The sequence below is a fragment of the Diadema setosum genome, chromosome 1 (assembly GCF_964275005.1).
Source record: "Diadema setosum chromosome 1, eeDiaSeto1, whole genome shotgun sequence".
NCBI lineage: Eukaryota > Metazoa > Echinodermata > Echinoidea > Diadematoida > Diadematidae > Diadema > Diadema setosum.
The window spans coordinates 20,648,823-20,668,387 of record NC_092685.1 but is presented as its reverse complement, the minus strand read 5'-3'; the positions used below and the strand labels follow the sequence as shown (position 1 = coordinate 20,668,387).

General features: G+C 39.1%; 1 protein-coding gene across 1 annotated transcript in view; it reads left to right on the top strand.

The window, feature by feature from the left end:
• Window positions 1-19,565, top strand: part of LOC140234778 (uncharacterized) — a 136,881-nt gene that overhangs the window by 59,027 nt on the left and 58,289 nt on the right. The window contains exons 4-10 of the mRNA XM_072314818.1: window positions 3,484-3,629; window positions 6,031-6,182; window positions 16,369-16,557; window positions 17,168-17,243; window positions 17,672-17,770; window positions 18,159-18,259; window positions 19,369-19,526. Coding sequence (XP_072170919.1) covers window positions 3,484-3,629; window positions 6,031-6,182; window positions 16,369-16,557; window positions 17,168-17,243; window positions 17,672-17,770; window positions 18,159-18,259; window positions 19,369-19,526 — 921 coding nt within the window. The remainder of the gene's footprint in view (window positions 1-3,483; window positions 3,630-6,030; window positions 6,183-16,368; window positions 16,558-17,167; window positions 17,244-17,671; window positions 17,771-18,158; window positions 18,260-19,368; window positions 19,527-19,565) is intronic.

Here is a 19,565-nt window from a genome sequence, read left to right as displayed (position 1 = left end):
TTAAGATCCATGAGGTAATTTTTATTCCTGATAAGGTGGCCGTAAAAAGGGCGTCTTTGTCAATTCAGATATTGTCTATTTAGCTCTACATGCATATTTTATAAATTGGCCATGGTTACATCAATCCATAATCTGCATCATTTGTCAATTCAAACTGTCTGAAGTCAGAACCCCTTTAGCAAAGTGACATTTTTTATGGGGCCTGATATATCATAGAAAATGTAATTCATTGGTTGTTGAAATAGTGTGATTTGACCATAATCTGAGTAGCAGTGCATGTTTGTTCTGGAGGTCTATTTTTTTTTTTCTGTCAAGTAGGAATAGTTTGTTGCAATAGACAGTTGGCCCTTTATCAGTGTAAAATTGTAAGGTTTGTCCAACCAGAGTACATACAACCATGATTTTTTTTCTCATGACTACTAATAAAACACTGAATAATCAGTGCTTATTTACGTCAATGAAGGGCAATTTGTCAATCAGTTGCAATGAAAATAACTTGATGTGAATTTTCATGAATTTGACAAGGAATAATTAATTCACTACTTTTCATTTTGGGTGTGACTTACTGCCTTTCTTATCCCCCAAGGTAACAAGAGCATGATCCTGAACTGATACAGATAATTAGTGGATTTAGAATATAAATCACAGACTTCATCAGTGTTTCTGTCTGTCGGTGGGAGGTTGTCATTGGAGAGGAAGTGCTCAAATTGGTTACACTGTTGCTGGCGTAACACACTTTACATGCTATTTTTCTCAGCAAATTCAATAATGGCAGCATGAGGGTTTCAGCAGAGGACATGTGGAATCTATAGCTGCCCTGGGCGCCGTTGCTGGCAGGATGAGCTATTGGGCTATGTGCGCTATGTCAGGTATGACAAGCCGGGATTCTTGACTTGTCGGGGTGCCGGTAATGACTCTGGATGGTGCCAATCGTGTCTCACTGAGCTGGAGATTCTGGTGCATGTGCCGGTTGGAAAATGTCCAGAGCCATATGTGCTATTAATAGGGCGGCTGTGGTGCGCGATGGAGGGCAGGCGGTCCAAAAAGCTGAGCCCTGTTGGACTTGACAGGTCGGTGACCTTTAAAGGGAAACATGAAAATGACTGCCCCACCTCCTCAAATGTCACAAGAACACCCAACCATACACATAGCTTGTCTTACCCTGAACCTACATGACATGTAAACTAGTTCATGAACAGGAATCTGATTGTCTCAAGTTTTGACAGTTGAAATGTTAGATGACATTGAGATCTGGTTTTTTCTGATGTTTTACATTAATACCAACCATTTTAATCTGTCTCTGAAACTGAAACTTGTCATCTGCATCTCTCAAAGAGACATTGAGAATGCCAGACAATGCTAAGAGAGACATTATTTTACTCGAGAGAAACTCAAACAAAATCGCCAAGGATGTGAGCCTTGTTGTAGGATATGTCCTATTATTGAATCAAATCAGCAAATTCATTTGTAGGATAGCCACAATGGACATTCGTCATGAAGTTTATGTTTAGTTTGATCTCCTTTCAGCATTTACATTACAAAGGAATTCTTTCAAAAGTAGTGTTTGATAGATAAGGTGTAGAATTGTATACAGGAATTCTTTGCATTACGCTGACTAGTGAAGAGGCTTGAAGCTTGTGCATTCTGGGCTTATTTCTCAGTGTTCATTATCCTCAAGGGTCAATTACCAGATTTATGTCCCCCCTGTCTGGTGTATGTATACAAGCAGGGCCGTTGCATTCCTCTGGCTAGCCTTCCTCCCGGAAACCCATCTGCGACAGCTCGCAGCTTGAAAGAATATTGCAAGATCTCACATGTTCCGAGAGTTACCTGTCACACAGATGATGTAGAATAAAGTCTAAAGATCCCAGGGACTAATGACAGGAGACTGATAAATCATCACCGATGTGACAAATTTCTGCGTGTTTCACTCTGTGTCTCGGGACCTGACGAGAAGGTAATGCTGCCGTCGCCGCTGCATATTTCTCTGATGCACGGGCTATCGGCGCGGCGTCTGTTCGCTTGCCCGAGGCACTGCTTCCATCTGTCTTCACATGCGTACCATTTGTTCCCGCAGTAAATGTCAACAATATATTATGTCTTTGCTCCAGAGGTTCGAAAACGAGGGAGAGAGGCCAATGAATTGCTTCAGGCCCAACGTTTTTGGCTTCTTGTGGGGAAGAATAGGAGTGACATTTTAAAACTGTTAGTGGAAGCTTTGCTGTTGGATGCTGTCAGTGTAATGATTGTTTTTGTTGCTGATGCTTGTGTCAAAGTGGAATATCAAAGTTGATGATTTACTTCGTTTTTAAATCAAATGAGTTTTAAACAAAAACAAACAAACAGATGCATCATAAACAAAGACAAATTCTACCCTTTTACTACATGAACATTGCTTGGAGCACTAACATATTTGGAACAGTTACCTCATATCAGAAACTATTCACCCCTCCCCATTTGTAGCTATTAGAAAATGTGTAAACTTCATCAATGGTAAGACATTAATTAGGCTGTCAGAGGTGAACTATTAAAAGTAAACTATTAAAAGTAAACTACTGGTATATTCAGCAGTATGTTATTGTGTATGTCTAGAATAGAGCATGCATGTGTTTGAAAGTGGCAATTGATTATATTGCATATCTATGAAGTTGCTGATTTTTCTTTTTTTGTTGGTAGGAGTTTATTGATTTTAGTATGTTGGAATCTTTCTGTCAGGTAATGAGCTATGCTGTTTTTTGTTGTTTTTTTTTAGAGTATGTTCAACATATTTACACACATGTCATTATGATTTTTTGCAGTAAATTCATGCTTTTATTAGCAGCACTTATCATACAGGTTAGAAGGGAAGTCATATTCCCAAGTTGCAAATGTGGGGCTTTTTTTTTTCTTTTCCCCTGAGTGTATTTCACTCATTCTCATGATAACTGGCACTGATTAAGTGATCTTGATCATAAACTGTAATCATAGTCATAATCAGGGCTTGACATTAATGGTGGCCCAGTGGCCCGGGTCACTGATGTCGGGCCACCAAATTTTGCTTATCTTTTGGTGGCCCGACGGGGCAGCTAAGTTTCAAAATGGATTGTCATTTGCTTTTAGCCACCAAAATTTCAAATTTAACAGTTTTAGTGGCCTGAACAAGCCATCAGAGAAAAAATGTGTCGAATCCTGTCTTGATCATAATCATCTTGTACAAATGTAATTGACAAGAGTGTCCAGTGTCCATTGACAGTGTTTATTGTTCTTCAAGTATGAATGGATGAATAATAAATGAATAAATGAATGAATAAATGAATGAGTGAATGAATGAATGAACGATTGTTTGATTGATTGATTGAGTGATGGATGGATGGATGGATGGATGGATGGATGGATGGATGGTTGGATGGATGGATTGATCGATTGAATGAACAAATGAATGAATGAATGAATGAATGAATGATGAATGAATATACACTTTTCTTTTCTTTGTTTTGCTATCAGATATCGGCATCAGACCATACTGGAAAGAAGGGGAGGAGCGGATCTGGGTATCGCTGAGGATCAATCAAACTATGTGTGGCGTGGTCCTGTGGTGGAGCACGTAGATGAAGGGGCTCTCTATTACAGGAAGCACTTCCTCAAACACGGTAACAATACTTAACAGTTTGAGTTTTCTCTTACCCTGTCTCTACATCTCTCCCTCTCTCTTTATATTCTTATATATTTGTATGTGTGTGTATAAATGTGTAAGTATGAGCATACCTATCTTTCTGTCTCTCTCTATATACATTTATATTATCTACTTAATTTATATCTATGAAGCTATACATGTATGTATGTATGTGTGTGTGTGTGTGTGTGTGTGTGTGTCTGTGTGTGCTTGTGTTGTCGCAGTACTCTCTTCTTGGTTGCAGAATGGTGACGAGAGCAGATTGACCTGATTGTGCAGTGATATGTCCAAAATGTTTACAAAAAGTGTCTTAATCGAATGCTACTCTACTAACAGGAGTAATCCATTTATATTTCTTCTTTGTCTTTCTTTTTATTATCTCTGTTTGCCTCTGTCTATCTCTGTCTCCCTCTCTGTCTCAGCTTTCATTTTTTTTTTTTTCCTTCTCTGCCTGTCTGGGTCCACTTTCTGTCTTTGACCGTGAGTTGAACTTTGCATAGCCTGGAGTAGTTTGGTTGAGGCATTATTGTTGTGCAGTAGATATTGTTGAATTACAAGTAGGTTGTTTGTTTGTTTCGTTTTTTAAGTTCATGCAGTAAGATCTTTCCTTCTTATGCACATTTCAGATTTAGAAGGAAGAAGAAGAAGGGGGGGGGGGGGAGGTGGGATGGGTGAGGGGGATATTGGTGGGGAAATAAACAGCCACAACCTGGATATGTGCTAATACATGTACCAATACAACAGTATGATATCATTGAGAAATGTCTAAATAATAAATATGCACCCACTTGTTTCCTACTTGATGAGAAATTAAAAGAATAACTTTCACACACATTTTTAGTTTGTGCTTGGTAAGATGAATTTAGATGATTTTTGTAATAATTTTAAAATACTTAATCTACTGATAAAATATAAACAAGTCAAATCTGGTTTATATTCTAATCTCAGTATCTCTCCATTGTTGTAGTGTGTGTGTATGAGGTTCCTGATGAGATTTATTGAAAGTCGAACCATCTCAGCTGATTGCGTGATTTGTAATTTTAAACGATTCAAAACTGATGTGATTGTCTGCTATTTAAGTTCTTGAATTCAAGTGATGGTTTAGCAGTGGCTGTAGTATGTCTGCATGGGTTTGACAGTGGAAAGAAACAAGGAACACTTGACCCTTCATATCGATTCACAACCATTTGGGATACATGCAGTCGGATAGAGAAACCAAATTTGACTCCCCATGATGCGCCCGCTTTCTTGTGCACGTCGCCACAGTCCGTTAAAAATTGAGCTTCGTTCTGAGGAGGGAAAAAAGGTTGGACGTAGACGCTGATGATGTGCACACAATGTGCAACAGAAAGTGAAAGTCTGTGCGGAGTGATGGATAAATAGAGCTTGTTGGGTTTATGCCATGTTTTGATACAAGGACTTCCTCTCATATTGCACGCACAGAAATTATGAGGAAGGAGAATTCTCACAGTAAAACGTTTGGCATGCTTGATGTATCTCGAGTGCTGCGTGACAGCCTCTCCAACGAAGAGATGTTATTTGATCCATGACATGTTATATACACTATGAAAGGATCATGTGCATTTATCGGTCTGTGACTTAGGATTTTAATCAATTGTTTGATGAAGCTTATCTTTGAGATGTGAATGCCATTCATTGATTCCTAGAACCCGAACCAATGGCTTGACGTAACATTTTAGAGAGTCCCATGTCTGTCCTCTCTCCCCTTTTCAACCTGAATATGGCTAAAATATTTTCTTGTATCATGAATGACATTGATTAGGTATAATAATGATTGTGTAATTGCAAATGGCACTGTTGTGTACTGTAAGAACTATTTCAATCGAGGGGAAATTTCATTGTGGGGTGATACCATTTGAAATGAAGTCAGTGTATCTTTGTACAGATTAGCCAGTAATAGTGTGCTTTGTTCTGTTGTGCTTTCTTCACCAATTTGCACATGTGTGTCAAAACTAACTGCCATTGAATAGTGATGACCCGATCTCCTTAAACCCTAATGTTTCACCTTGGCCTTCCTTTTGGACTGAGGCACATTGCTAGTGGATTGGATAACTTACAATTAAGCCAAGTTTCAGGGATTTGATTGAATCCTGATGAAAAAGCATGGTAAGTTATAACTAAAAGTGCATGGACACATAAGAATAATTCTGATTTTTTTTTTTTTTTAACAAACGAATGTAACACAAGCCTGAACACTGCCATAGAAGTATTTATATTGCAGTTGGTGCGCCAAAATTAATAATTCAAATGTAGGTCGATGTCAATTCCTAGAACTTAGAAGTAGATAAAATCTTTGGTGAAGTTGTGCTTTTTTCCCTCCGATCATCATGACTGTGTTTCACCACTGTCATCCGCAGAGCACCAAAATTACTTCGGCAAGGATGACAGCCTCGGTCCGCTGGCGGTCAGCGTGCGGCGGGAGAAGGTGGAGGAACAGGAGAGTCCAGCGGAGAACAGCAAGGACAACAACATGAGATACCGCTACAGGATCATCCTTAGGACCAGTGAGGTACAACATGATCGTGGTGGTGGTGGTTGAAGTGGTGGTCGTAAAATATGGCATATCAAATCTGTTGCCATTCTCTCTGCATGGAGCAGTAGATGATGGCCTATATTCAAAGTTACTATATGTAATCCCTTTTGCCATATATTCAATGATAAGTCCTTTGAAAAAAAAAAAAAAAAAACCAGTGAAGAGATGAGAAACGAGTAAAATAGCACAAATGGGATGTATATGATACATAACAAAAATAACAAAATCATGGAACTTTCTTACAATTTCAGAAAATTTTGTGCAATATTTGAGAGATGGGTGATTTTAGCTGTGAATGCAAATTGGCGAGCCAATGACATCGTCACTTCACATATTGCCGCTCATTCTGTATATAAACATAGAAAAAAGACCCACCATTCGACAGTCATTTTTCAAAAACTTAGTCTCATATAACAGGATATTTAGCAAGTGACTATTTCATATTTATCTGAAAGCAAAATACTCAAAGCTACGTTGTAGGAAAATGTATCAATATCGTAGGAAAGAGTCACAAAACTTCAAAGATCTCAACTGATTTCCTCTTTTTTTGATACAGGGTAAGTTTTATATTGCTCTTTCGATTGCCATCAGTGTGTAAGGGGCGTGGATTCGTCCTTCACATATTCAGTTTTAGGAGTATGAGTTTCATTGGGAGAGATATCAAGTGGTAACTAACGTAATCTTGTGAATGGTTGTATTTCACATCATGCAGTCTTGAGAATTGTTAAAATCTCAAGCACTTGGCCTGATTTTTGATGTTGATAGACCCAATTTTCATAATTTCCTGCTCATATTGTAGCAGGCTCTCAATTGCTCTGAGTGGTACTTGCTTCTCTGGAATGTAAGTAGTGGAAGAAGATTTTAAATCAAGATTTTAAATACATTTTTGAGGCTTGCAAACAAGCAAAGACTAACACTTTGAATGGCAAAATCAGGATTTCTTATTAATCTTTAGATCTGATTTTTTTTTTTTTTTTGTTCCACATAACAATATGCTGCCTTGTGTGACAAAGAGTACAAATAGTGACAAAGATATTAAATAAATGCAAACCAAGTAAACTGACCAGAAATTAGTATGATTTATTAGTGCAATGGAATCCCATTTTCTTTGCTCAATTTTTCACAAATATCAAATCTTACAAATCAGACTGATGTTAATCAAATTTTCAAAATTCAATCTGTGTGGATAATAATGCATGAGCAAGATTAATTCTTTCATTTTGTCTGGAGGATATTTGATTGTGAATCTCACCATGAGGAAAACAAACAGGATGTAATGGACAGGAAATGATACTCGGGGTCAGGGCAGCGACCTCTTGGCTTTGTTCATTCATTAAAGTCAGCTGATGTTTTGTTACGTCATTAACTCTTATCCCGCAGGTCGCGCAAAACATTTTACTTTCCTGTCAGTTTCTAAGTGCTCGGGTATCATGATATCAAGTTGCGGTTGATGGCGAGATTGATTTGTAGCTCAGCAGGTAGCCATGCTTTTCAAACAGAGTGGCAATCAATTCATAACTCTCTAAAATCAAATATGTGACCCAGAACTGCTTAGAATATGAGCGGGATAAGCCTTAGAAATAAGAGAACAGCAAAACTGTGGGTGCCTGCTGTCACAATAATTTCGCTTTTTCGGGTTTATATTTAGAACAATGAAGACACTTTTTATTATCTCTAACAACACAACTTTTTCCTCATTGACACATATGTAGGAAGTTGATGGTTGGTGGTAAAGGGAAGTGTGTGATTCTATGAAGAACAGAAGATTGGATTCACTTTTTCAAAAAAGGGAGAAAACTGTTAAGATCATATTAAACACAGGCAAATCTACTAAACTAACAAATGTTTTTAAGTCATTGAAGGGATACTGGTGGTGTTCTACAGAAAGGAGTTTAGCAAGACCTATACAGGATTATGCCATCAGTTGCATCGGTTCATGTTTTTATGCATGCTTATAGCCTCTGAAAGAGAAAATAAGATTTATGGAGTGTGGGCTTAGAGTACTGGCATGTAGACTCTACACCGTAGCTGTTTGTATGTGTGTGCATGTGTATGTTTCTGCTAAGAATGTTGGAATTCTCACATCTCCTTTCGTCTTTGCACGCAAACTCATTCAGTACTGAGGTAGTAGTGAGTGTATGGGATTGGGAACAATGCACTCAATCAAATGTTTTGCTGTGAGGCTCTCATACTGGTGATTTTCCAAGTCTCAGTTGTCATGGAGACCAGACAGAGATGGGGAAGTAGTTTTCGAGAGAGTGTGAAAATGTATTTCTGATATGGATGCGGGAGGGGAGTACGGGATGGTAGGATTTGTGCAATGAAAGTAATCTAGCATCCTTTTATCAGCTTGGCATGTCTCCCGTCAGAAGCCAGCCATAAATATCACTATTTTATTTGGAGGGGGGGGGGGGGGGGGGGGGAGTGGGAGGGGGTCTGCGAGCCCCCTTCCCTGTCCCAACTTTTTCAGGCCTGTAGAGAGTGAATTAATTTCAATCTGATATTTCCTGCAGCATCCAAGGGGCCAATCTCGCATATATCACATTCTAGTGCAATTTGATTACTGTTGAAAAAGCGAAAACTGGAATTTGCCGATCAGTCTCGGCTTTTTTTTTCTTCTTCTTCTTTTTTTGGCGAGCCTTCATTGACAGAGATCCAAACGTGGGTTGACTCCATGCTGTCTGCAGATAGAACACTGCCGGAGTTGCTCAAAATTGCCTCTAGATACTCAGCATTAGCATTTAATTTTAGACACGAATTAAGCAGTAAAATAACTTAAGTTTTTCTCATCCTGAAGGCACAATTAATACAGAGCGTATGATTTATTTAGCACTGCCTTCACTGAAGATGGAACACAAACACAATGGTATGTTAGTTCCTATGTGGAAAGGTTTGTGTCGTGACATCAGTTACGAGTCAACTCCCTCCCCCCCCCCCCCATCACTTTTATAGTAGTATTTCCCATGAAGTGTCATTACAATATGCTTCCCTTGTGCTTTAGACATATAAAATAATATATTGCATAGAATTCTGCCCTTCAAATAAAGTGAAAAAGGATGGAGAAGGAAAAGAAAAATGAAAGAGAAAGAAAAAGCATAAAAGAAAGAAAGAGAAATAGAAGAAGAGGAGGAGGAGAAGAAGTAGTGTTTCCAATCAGTGCCATACGAATGCCATAATGTAGGACAAACATGGGTTGTTAGTAACTCTAGAAGAAGTTTCAGACCTCCCACGTATGTCAAAACCTATTCTTCTAGGAGTTCTCTGGTCAAATGACTGTGTGAGGTATCAGGTTATTAACTATTTGTGCAATATGAAGTACAAAGGTTTCCGTGTGAACAGCATCGGAACTATTGTGATTTGATTGACTCATTTTCAAGATATATATATATACAAAATGATGTCACAGGCATTATTCACAGGCAGTATATTCTTTAATCCATATTGATTTCCTGTTATGGATTGACTAGCACCCTCTCAATAATTTTTGACACATTGCGGGCAAAAGAAAAACTCATTGTAGACAGTGTTATCACAACTTTAGAGGCTTAACTTTTCTGAATATGTATATTGTATATTTTCAGCAATAAAGACTACTGTCAAGCAAAAAATGTTCATGGCATGACATTTTCACAAACTGGAGCCGACGGCCTTTTCACGGCATGAAATTTGTGCTGATTGCCACTTGTATTCAGTGCATATAATGTATACAAGAACTTTTGCATGCATTTTCAATTCACCAATTTTGGCTGTTGTGAATTTCGCAAAATTAAAATGAATACGAATATTTCTGGTTTTACAGTATACAATCTCTTATGACAGATTGTTTTTGTCATGATGTAGAGGCAAACACAGATTATTCTGTGTGTCAGTCAGATGATTTGGACACCGTAAGATTGCAAATATTGCTCACAAAAAGGAATACAAAGATTATGATATGTGCAAATTCAAAACTCTATTAAATACTAACTCCATTGTGCTCATTTGATGTAGTTACAATACCCCCATATTACAATTGATTTTGTTGTCATTTCTTGAAGATGTCTCTTCAAATTTTTTTTTACCACAATATTAAGGAGTGATACTGCATGTCACATATTTTTTTTTCTTCAAACCAAACTTGTATTCTGTATTCTTGATTCTATTGAACTGACTGATTTAAATTGAAATGGTTAGAGCATCAGGCTTACTGTGATAGTTGGATCTACGTATGATGCCTGGAAATGTCAGTGGTTATATGTCAAATTTTTGCTTTTCTCAGCAAGTATTTTTGAGGAAACACTGGCAAAAATACCTTTGAAAATATACCCTCCGATTTTTCTCGACAAGTGGCACTTAAAGGCAGTGGAAATATGTAATATTTAGCTTGTTTCCTGTCCTCACTTTCCAGGCTAGCTGAAGGGAACAGGCAGGAAATCTTTCATGTTTGAGTAAACGCAGAGGAAGGGGCAGAAATTTATCCCCAAACTTTTGGCGAAAGCAGAAAAGAGTGATCCAAAAAAAAATAAAAAATAAAAAGAAACTCCCTTGATCACTCTTTCATAATCTGAAGTGCAAGAAACTGTACAGAGATGGTTATCAAGACTTCTCAAGATTATCACATCACATCATTTAAATGAGGAGAATTTGATTTGATTTGCGAGAATTACATGTAGATAATATATATAGAGAAAGAGCAATAGAGAGATCAAAATTTGAGGCTTCTCCATTCAAGAGGAGATAGCAGCCAGATAATACTGCATCCACATCAGACGAGATATTTTTGTCCTTAGTTGGCTCTGGAGATTAATTTTCTTCAATGTCATCAATGGGTGACTTCCGGCTGGTTGTGTGGCAGGTGTTGTCCAGTTGTCAGATATAACATGCTGACCACTGCTGCCCCCCCCCCCTTCCTACATCCTTTCCCCTATCCCTCCTTCCTCTTCCCCCTCCCTCCCCCCCCCCTCCCACAACTGTCAACTGAAAGGAGTGCTATCCAAGGCTGCCTGCCCACTTCTCTTTGTAAACTAACATTGGGCAAGTTATGAGGAGAAAAGATGGGCTATTATAGAATTGATCACTCTCTCCTGTTACCAAGTATTTTTTGATAGTATGCAGGTTGCTTGATCCAGTGACACACAGCAACGGCCCACTTGACTCTTCCATCACCACTTGCAGTCACACAGCTTGAGATGTTGGTGGTGCTGTAAATCTATGGGCCTGAAAGGGTTTACTCTGCAGTACATGTATATATTGAGGAAAATGCCCCTTAAAGGGACATGGACCTAGGATTCAAGAGGGCACTATTGGATGATGTGATGATCGCCACCACCGTCATCAACGATGTAAAGCTAGTTAACGGTCAGCCAAAGTAGATCATGTATTTCCACCCAAATTTCTGCAACTAGATAGCAAGTTAAGTTTGTCTTGAGGCATCTGTATGTATAGAGCTGAATCAGCCAGGAACAATAATGACTGAATCAAGCGACAAACTGATCGAGGTTGACATGTATTATTTTGACTATTTTTGACATACTGTACAAATCGGTTTTATCAGGACATTCGGAACATGGCAGATGCGTAAGAGTGGATCTATGCAACAGTGCCCCCTTTGATCTTGGGTTCGTGCACCTTTAGTTACTCTCATGCTGTGACAATGTATGTCTGCACATGGAATTTTGGCTTTCATGGAGAGATGTGAGCTTTTTAGCTAGATCCTTCCTAAGATATATTTTCCGTATGTTTCACATTGGGTCAGCTAGGTGTATGACATTAGATGATGTTGCACATTGATGAGCTCTGACAGTGTGCTCATATATATTTATATATTTTTGTATTTTTTGGGGGGGTCATTAATTTGAATGTTGGCTACTGTGCAGGAACTACATTTCACTGTGTGTAATCTTTTCTCTTTATTGTGGAATGCTTTAACTATGTTATCATGTTGTGTTCAGAGGTTTCAGAACCTGGTGATTTATTAACACTAAAATTGGAAATTACCTTGAGAGAGTCTTCCTTGTGTCAGCGCTACATATATCATTAATTTCACGAGTGGACAAACCTTACATTGATTTACTAGGGTGGGGGGTGGGGGAGGGGATTGGAATCTGCCAGTTTATATAACCGCAGATAATTTGCAATCAGAGATCCTGAGGGGAAAGATGACGGTAGAGATTTGATTTGATTCCGGACAGTGATGCATTTAGGCAGAAGGTCATCTGACCTTGGCGCAGTGATTAGTGCCGGTCATCAACTGTCCGCTGCAGTAATCTTGGGGTCTTAAATCTGGAGCCACGCTGCCATGGGCTTTTACAGCCTAAAATATCAGGATACAGTGTAATGGGATGACAGCGATCGCAGATTGCTGCAGTACCGTATTTTTTAAACTTCTCTCTGGCTATACCTTTGAATCCCCGTTGTCTCCAGAAGCTTTTGATATACTTGGCCAACAGTCCCATGTATTCATTATGAAGTGGGCTAATTCCTGTCAGAACAAATTTCTCAGTGTGATTATGAAATAAGTGTCATCATTAAACATATTGATGATTTATGAAATTAATAGTACTTGATCACACAGTTATTTGTATCTAATTCTTATGTCTCTGTAGTACTAAAAATTATTTGCTTTCTTTGCAGTTTACTAACATTGTATTTTTAACTGCTCATGCTCTTCTTATGGTAAATAATTTTTTCTTTTTTGCACTGAAGCTGCACTGATAAGAATACTTGTATTACATTTTGGGCCATATACATACACGGAAAGTCAAAAGTAATTTTTTAAACAAAAGCTGGGCATTACATCTAGAAATGATGATTGCCACCTCTGTTGATAATATCAACTATATTACAAGCCTACCTTGTAGAAAGTTTATCCAAGTATCTGTATGTGTTTACCCACAGGGTAGCTAGCTGTCTCTCTTTATTTATCTGATGCACCTCTCTCTCTATCTGCCTGTGTGTGTATATATCCACATACACAGAAATGTATAATGCAAATGATGTCATTTGAAGTTCAGATTCCATCTTGTAAGGAATTTACTCTTTTATTCGTGATTTCTTTGCTTTGAAATGGGCTGAATGTTTGTTACAATCAAAGCAAACTTGTGCAATGAATTCCCACTGCTTGCCTTTTAATGAGCATCAAAATCTTTCCCACCACGTTGCTGCTGTTGTGGACCGACCCCCCCCCCCCTCCTTTCCCCCATATCGGCGTGAAATAGGATTTATATCTGCCCCATCAGATTGTGTATGGGAGCGTGACTTTCTTCCCGCTGATTTCCCATCGGACGGAAGGGGAGGAAAAGGCACCTTTGAGATGCTGGAGCAGGAGACGGACAGCAGCTCTTCCTCTGCAGCCATGGTATCAAATGGGTTGCCAAATTGTCCGTCATTGGACACCCGATGGCTCACTCCGTTCTCTGGAGTATCAGTGTCATCCATCTCTATACCGGAGACTGATTAGCACGGCTGATATGGAAACACAGAGTAAATCAAAGCTAAACAAAGATGAAGAGAACACCTGTCATTTTTCCTTTACACTTCTCTGTTGTGCCGAAGAAGTGGTTTATCAGAATTCAACAACTGTATTGAACCTTTCAGAGGTAGGGTAGCAATAACTGACCACATAATATGTTCCTTTTACATTTGTGTATAAGGTATTCAGTGAACAAAGAAAGAAGGATGTGATACAATGCTAATTTTGAAGTATCTAGGACCATGATTTAATATCAGATATTTCTGGTTTGTTATGCAATCACTGATTGCCACATGATGTAATACTATGTGTACTGTGTAAACTACTTTTCATGAATAAGTTTTTTTTTATTTTTAACCCCCAGAAAACGTTACTTGTGGAACAAATGAAAATGTTGACATTTTCCATACAGTACGTCTTGATGCAGTTTATAACCCTTCAAATGCAGCTGGGGATTCACAGCAGAAATTTTCATCATGTCAGTGTTAAACTGGCTTCTCTGAATTCTACTGCGTATCTCGTATTGGAGAATATTTGACAAAACTGATGAAATTCATTCAGTTTGCAGAAATTGACAGAAATTTTGCAGAACTGAGCCAGTTTTAGTGAGATACAGGAGCTGTAATAATCTAGAATGTGTTTCCATTTCAAGGAACCAGTTAATAGCTTCACAGGCAAGAAGCTTCTGAATACTCTACAACCAGAGCACAACATTTACATAAGCACGGGAAAGGGCTTCAGTGAAAGAATTGTTACTTTTCTTTATGAAATCTTTCAAATGAATAGTAAAGGTGATAAGAAATGCTACAGTTCTGCATCACAGAGATACAGTTTCTGAGACTCTAGGGTTTAATGGAGAGCTTGTGTCATCAACTGTGATGGTGCATGGGCGAGTGAATTGTGTTACCGGGAGTTCTCCTGTCATTCCACCTCCAGAGGTGCATCCTCTCTGTCGCATTTTTTGATCAGTGGCGGTGACTAAGGACTCCTCGGCCCACCTCTCATGGCGTTTGTGGTCGGGAGATTTGAAGGGCCCTGCTTTGGCCATCATTTTTTCGGGCTTATCAACTTCCTGTGCATGCCTTCCCATTCAGGAAGTGACAAATGTTCATTTTACAGAGTACATGAAAGGTATTCGGACAGATACCGAGCATATACTGTGACATTCGCGGGGGGAGGGGGGTCTTTGTTCGTAGAAATGTGTTATGCTGAATTCGGAGAAGACATTGAGAGTCAGAGAATCATAGGCGCTCTTATCAAAACCAACTTCTCTTTTGTTTTTGTTTTTTCCTCTCTCTCTTTTGACATGAGTAATTGCTGATTCTAGTTGTCTTTTCCATGGAGAGAGGAACCTGACGACGTGTGTAAATATTTTTGGTGTTCATTTCACAGTTGCTGATGTCAGACTTGTTGACCATCTGCTAAATTTGTGTGTATTTTACAATTAGTGCATGCTCTATCATGCACTATACTGGATTCCAGAACAACAAATACTGAAATTTTCAGAGCACCGTTTTGTTTTATCGAGGCAGTGACCTGAGCTTAATAGAATTGCACAAGGGATGATTCAGTATTATGAGGTCTATAGTCCAGTACTGGTGCATCAATAGAACTTGCGCTAATTTTAATAGTGAAAAGGCCCCTCGATCTCCGTGCATTTTCTATAGGTCCAGAATTCCCCATGCCAAAGGCCGTGCCCTATGCCGAAATTTCCACACAGTCACGTGATGCAATCCAACCAATCATAATTCATATCATACTTGACCTATTTACTATAATAAGATATTATTTTGCTTGCCATGCTCCACCTATCTAAATCCTTTTTTTTAATGCTGCTGATAGTCTAGTTGACGTGTTGTTTTTTCCCTTGCTCTCTCTCTCTGCCATGGTAATGTTAGATTGACTGGTCCAAAGACCTAGTCTGCTTCAAGTGAAACAAAGATGGCAAGTGGGATCCGACCCACATCCTAAATTATTTCCAGGATGCTTGTGTCATTGCAGGTATAATCCCCAGCCTGCAGGCCAGCCTGTACATGAACAACTAACAAATAGTTTGAGTTAACGGGAGTGAACAAAGTGTATGCCAGGGGTAGAGCCGCTACGTGTCGCAAAATGCTCTGCGGTAGGGGTAGATGGCGAGGGAGGAAAGGGGAGGTGGAATGATGGGTAGCGAGGGATTAGCTGGATTAAGAAAGACTGCCTCCATGCAGCTGCTGAGGAGATGGATGGATTGCTGCTATCCTAATCCTTCCCCCCCTCAACCAGGCCCCGTCGATATTTTTGAACTTTGTCATTTCATGCGACATTAACCCATAAAATGCCAAGCTCTCAGAGGTGCACCACTGTTAGCATATAGTACTATGTCATTTGATACCTAGCTCTGAAATTGAACTGTTGACTGCTGCGACAAACAAGCATCAGAATGAAATATGATAAAGCTGCTAAAAATTCTTGTTTCACTTTTCCTATTGTGAGTACAAAGATGGCAGAATGAATTCACAAAATGCATTCAGAGGCAAAATTCATGTACGTGTACTAGTTTGTGTGGGAGATTGTAACAGATACCAATAACATTGTGAACTGAAAACAAACACGTCCTGATTGGCATGTTTATCACTTGTGTGTGTTTTTTTAAAACCATGTCCTATGTTTATGTTGATATGTCACTCATAAGACGCTGTTTTGTTTCTTCATCTTTCCCAATGCACACAGCTGACGACGCTACGGGGATCAGTGATGGAGGACTCCATCCCGTCGACCACGAAGCACAACACGAATCGCGGCATCCCCCTGCGGGACGTCCTGGAATACCTCGCCCCCGAACTACCTCTCGGCTGCCTGCGCCTGGCCACGGACACACCCAAGGTCAGGGAGCAGCTGCTGAAAATCGACGAGCAAGGGGTGAGTGACCCTTCTCTTCCTCTTCACTGATGGCGGGAATCTTTCCTCATAAATCTTGAATGTTTTGCCTTGCTCTCCTCCTCCATGCTTCGTAGTGCAAATGCACTTCATTCTTAAGTTGACTCTAGTGTACAGCAAAAAATAAGATGAACACAGCAGTAGGAGAATCATCAAAATCAGACTTACATCTAGCAGAGGAAGTTACAGAATTTTGAAGTTTTCACAAATCTGTGATTATATTATTGAACTATGGACCCATGTTTGAGTCTGCTTTGAACAGCAATACTCGAGTAGATTTGTTTTGTTTTAATTTTTTTTCTCTTTTTTTTTTCATCAGTTGGATCTGATTGATTTCTGCAATCAGAGCTTTTGTGACAGATAGCAAACATGACTTAGTCACAACTCGTTCAACACTGGCAGTGATATTGCAGCCCTGCGAATTTCAACAAAACAACCCTTATTCCCATAGGAGTCTTTTTGACAGAAGTGGTTTTGATGCATCTTAACTGTTCATAAATCACTTTATCATTATTTGCTCTAAGAGGGGCAAATTGGTGCTGAATTCTGCCATTAAATGTGGGATCTTTTCTCTCTCTCTCTCTTGTTGCAGGTCTCGAATACGTACAAGGTTGGCGTGATGTACTGCAAGGCAGGACAGAGTACAGAGGAAGAGATGTACAATAATGGTGAGACTTGTTTGACGCCATTTCTTATTTTCATTACTCATTTCTGTCTCCATTTGCAACCTCATAGGAATCGCATTACACCTCACAAGGTTCTTACCTATTTGAAGAAGTGTGAACTAGTTCTTAGAGACCAGGGGCCTGCTTGATAAAGAGTTCTGGTTGATGTTACGCTCAATATATTGAGCGTAAATCAGGAAATTGAACGTAAGATCAATACTGATTGATAGTCTATTTCTTGAATTCCATGTCAGAGGACTTTCTGACATTGATATGATATTGAACTATGTCAAATATTTGCAGGCTTGCTCATACTTTTGAGAGTATGTTGCCGTCTTTTCGCTGTGTTAGCAGAATCGGATATTTCTCTCCTGTTGAAGTGATAGTTTATTACTTGGGTTCTTTCATCACTTTGCACACAACACACACAGAGCACTCAAGCCCCGCCTTCGATGAGTTCCTTGAAAGCATCGGCGACAAGGTCCGTCTGAAAGGCTTCGAGAGGTACCGAGCGCAGCTGGACAACAAAAGTGAGTTATTTCAACCTAATCATGTGATGCAACGAAATGGGTAGTCTAGCCCAGTATGTTCTGACATTCGAGAGTTGTGTGGCTGAAGCCATGTCAAAGCTTTAGGTCATTGAGCCAGTCGGATATAACTCTGAAATTGATACCGGCAGTTTGTTTTCTTTTGACTGATGTAAATTTGTAGCAGCAATTAGGGAAAACAAAAATATTGTCACCAAAAGTTTGCGAAAGAAAGATCAACTCCACAAAAGTTTTGTGTTCACATTGATTTGAATTATGATTTGAGGTTTGTGTAACTACATGACATTTGCTTGTTTGTTTATTGTACAGCAAGTCATAGAGTTCATGTGCTAATGATGAGATTGTCATTCTCGTCCCTCAAACCTTGCAGCTGATTCAACGGGTACTCACTCTCTATATGCAAACTACCAGGGCAACGAAATCATGTTTCACGTCTCTACCATGCTTCCCTTCACAAATAATAGACAGCAGGTGGGTTGTTCTCCTTGTTTTTCTTCTCCTTCACTTTACTCTATTGTTTTGTTTTACTAACTTCATGTAATTTTATCCTTATATTTCTCTCCATTTTCAAGTCCCATTCTGTCTTGTTTGCAGTGCCTATGTCTTTGATTGTTTCTATAAAAATGAAGAGCAATGCCACACTTGAACACAAGACTCTGAAGTGTTGCAGAGTATGTCGCTGCTATTCTCACGCTGAGATATAATCTTGTTTGTACAGTGTCTTGCTGTATTCATGGCAAAGCTCTCAGTGTGTAAAAAAAAAAAGAAGAGGAAATAAAGGAATGTTGTTGGTGTCTGATTGCGTTGGTAATTAGGTGTCACTGTTCTGGGAATTTTTGCTCTTTCTTTACCAGGGTTATTGGAAAGGAGAATTTCTCAAGATATCACTTTCTGGTGACACTTAGCAAGTGTGGCCATAAAGCCAAGCTTTGAAGATAAACAGTTGTTCTCGTTTTTGTTGAAATGTATGGTCAGTGGAACCAATGTACCGATGCTTGTGTCCGGCTTACATTGCTGACACTTCATGTTTGTGATGCACAGAAACTGGTCATTGGTTCATCTCAGATTCATACCTCCCATTAATTGGAATGAACTTTGTTTTCTACTGAGATTCGTCTTTAAACTGACATCCATGAGCACAACCCATGACCACAACCATTTTTTTTTTTTTTTTTTTTTTTTGGGGGGGGGGGGTAAATGATTTCATAAACAAGCAACTCGCTTGCCATGTACTACAGAGCTCCTTGCCCTCCAGTGCCTGTGTACAAGTCTTTGACTAATTAGAGAAAACATACTGGTAATTAGGCAAGCTGTTGCAGTTACTTGATGGTGTTTGAGCACTTAGACAATTTTTATTGGTGTTTCTGGGAGGTGTTAATCATAAGTAAATTGTGTTCTTTACAAAAAACCATGCAAGCGTACCATGATATTTCAACTAATGTGTGTTTATTGTTTAGTAACATGTTAGTGTATGCTTGGAATTGAATATCAGTGTTGATTAATGAACAAACAAATTTTTAGCTTCAATTACTATTACCGGTATTATCTTCTTTCTCCTTTTTTTTTTCTATATGGAGCAGCTTCTTAGGAAACGTCACATTGGCAACGACATCGTCACGATAGTGTTCCAGGAGCCTGGCGCTCTTCCATTCTCTCCAAAGAATGTGCGATCTCAATTTCAGCACGTCTTCATCGTTGTCCGAGCACACAACCCCAACACAGAAAATGTTCTCTACTCGTAAGGACTCAATTTTTGGAGATTTGCTTTTGACGCCTA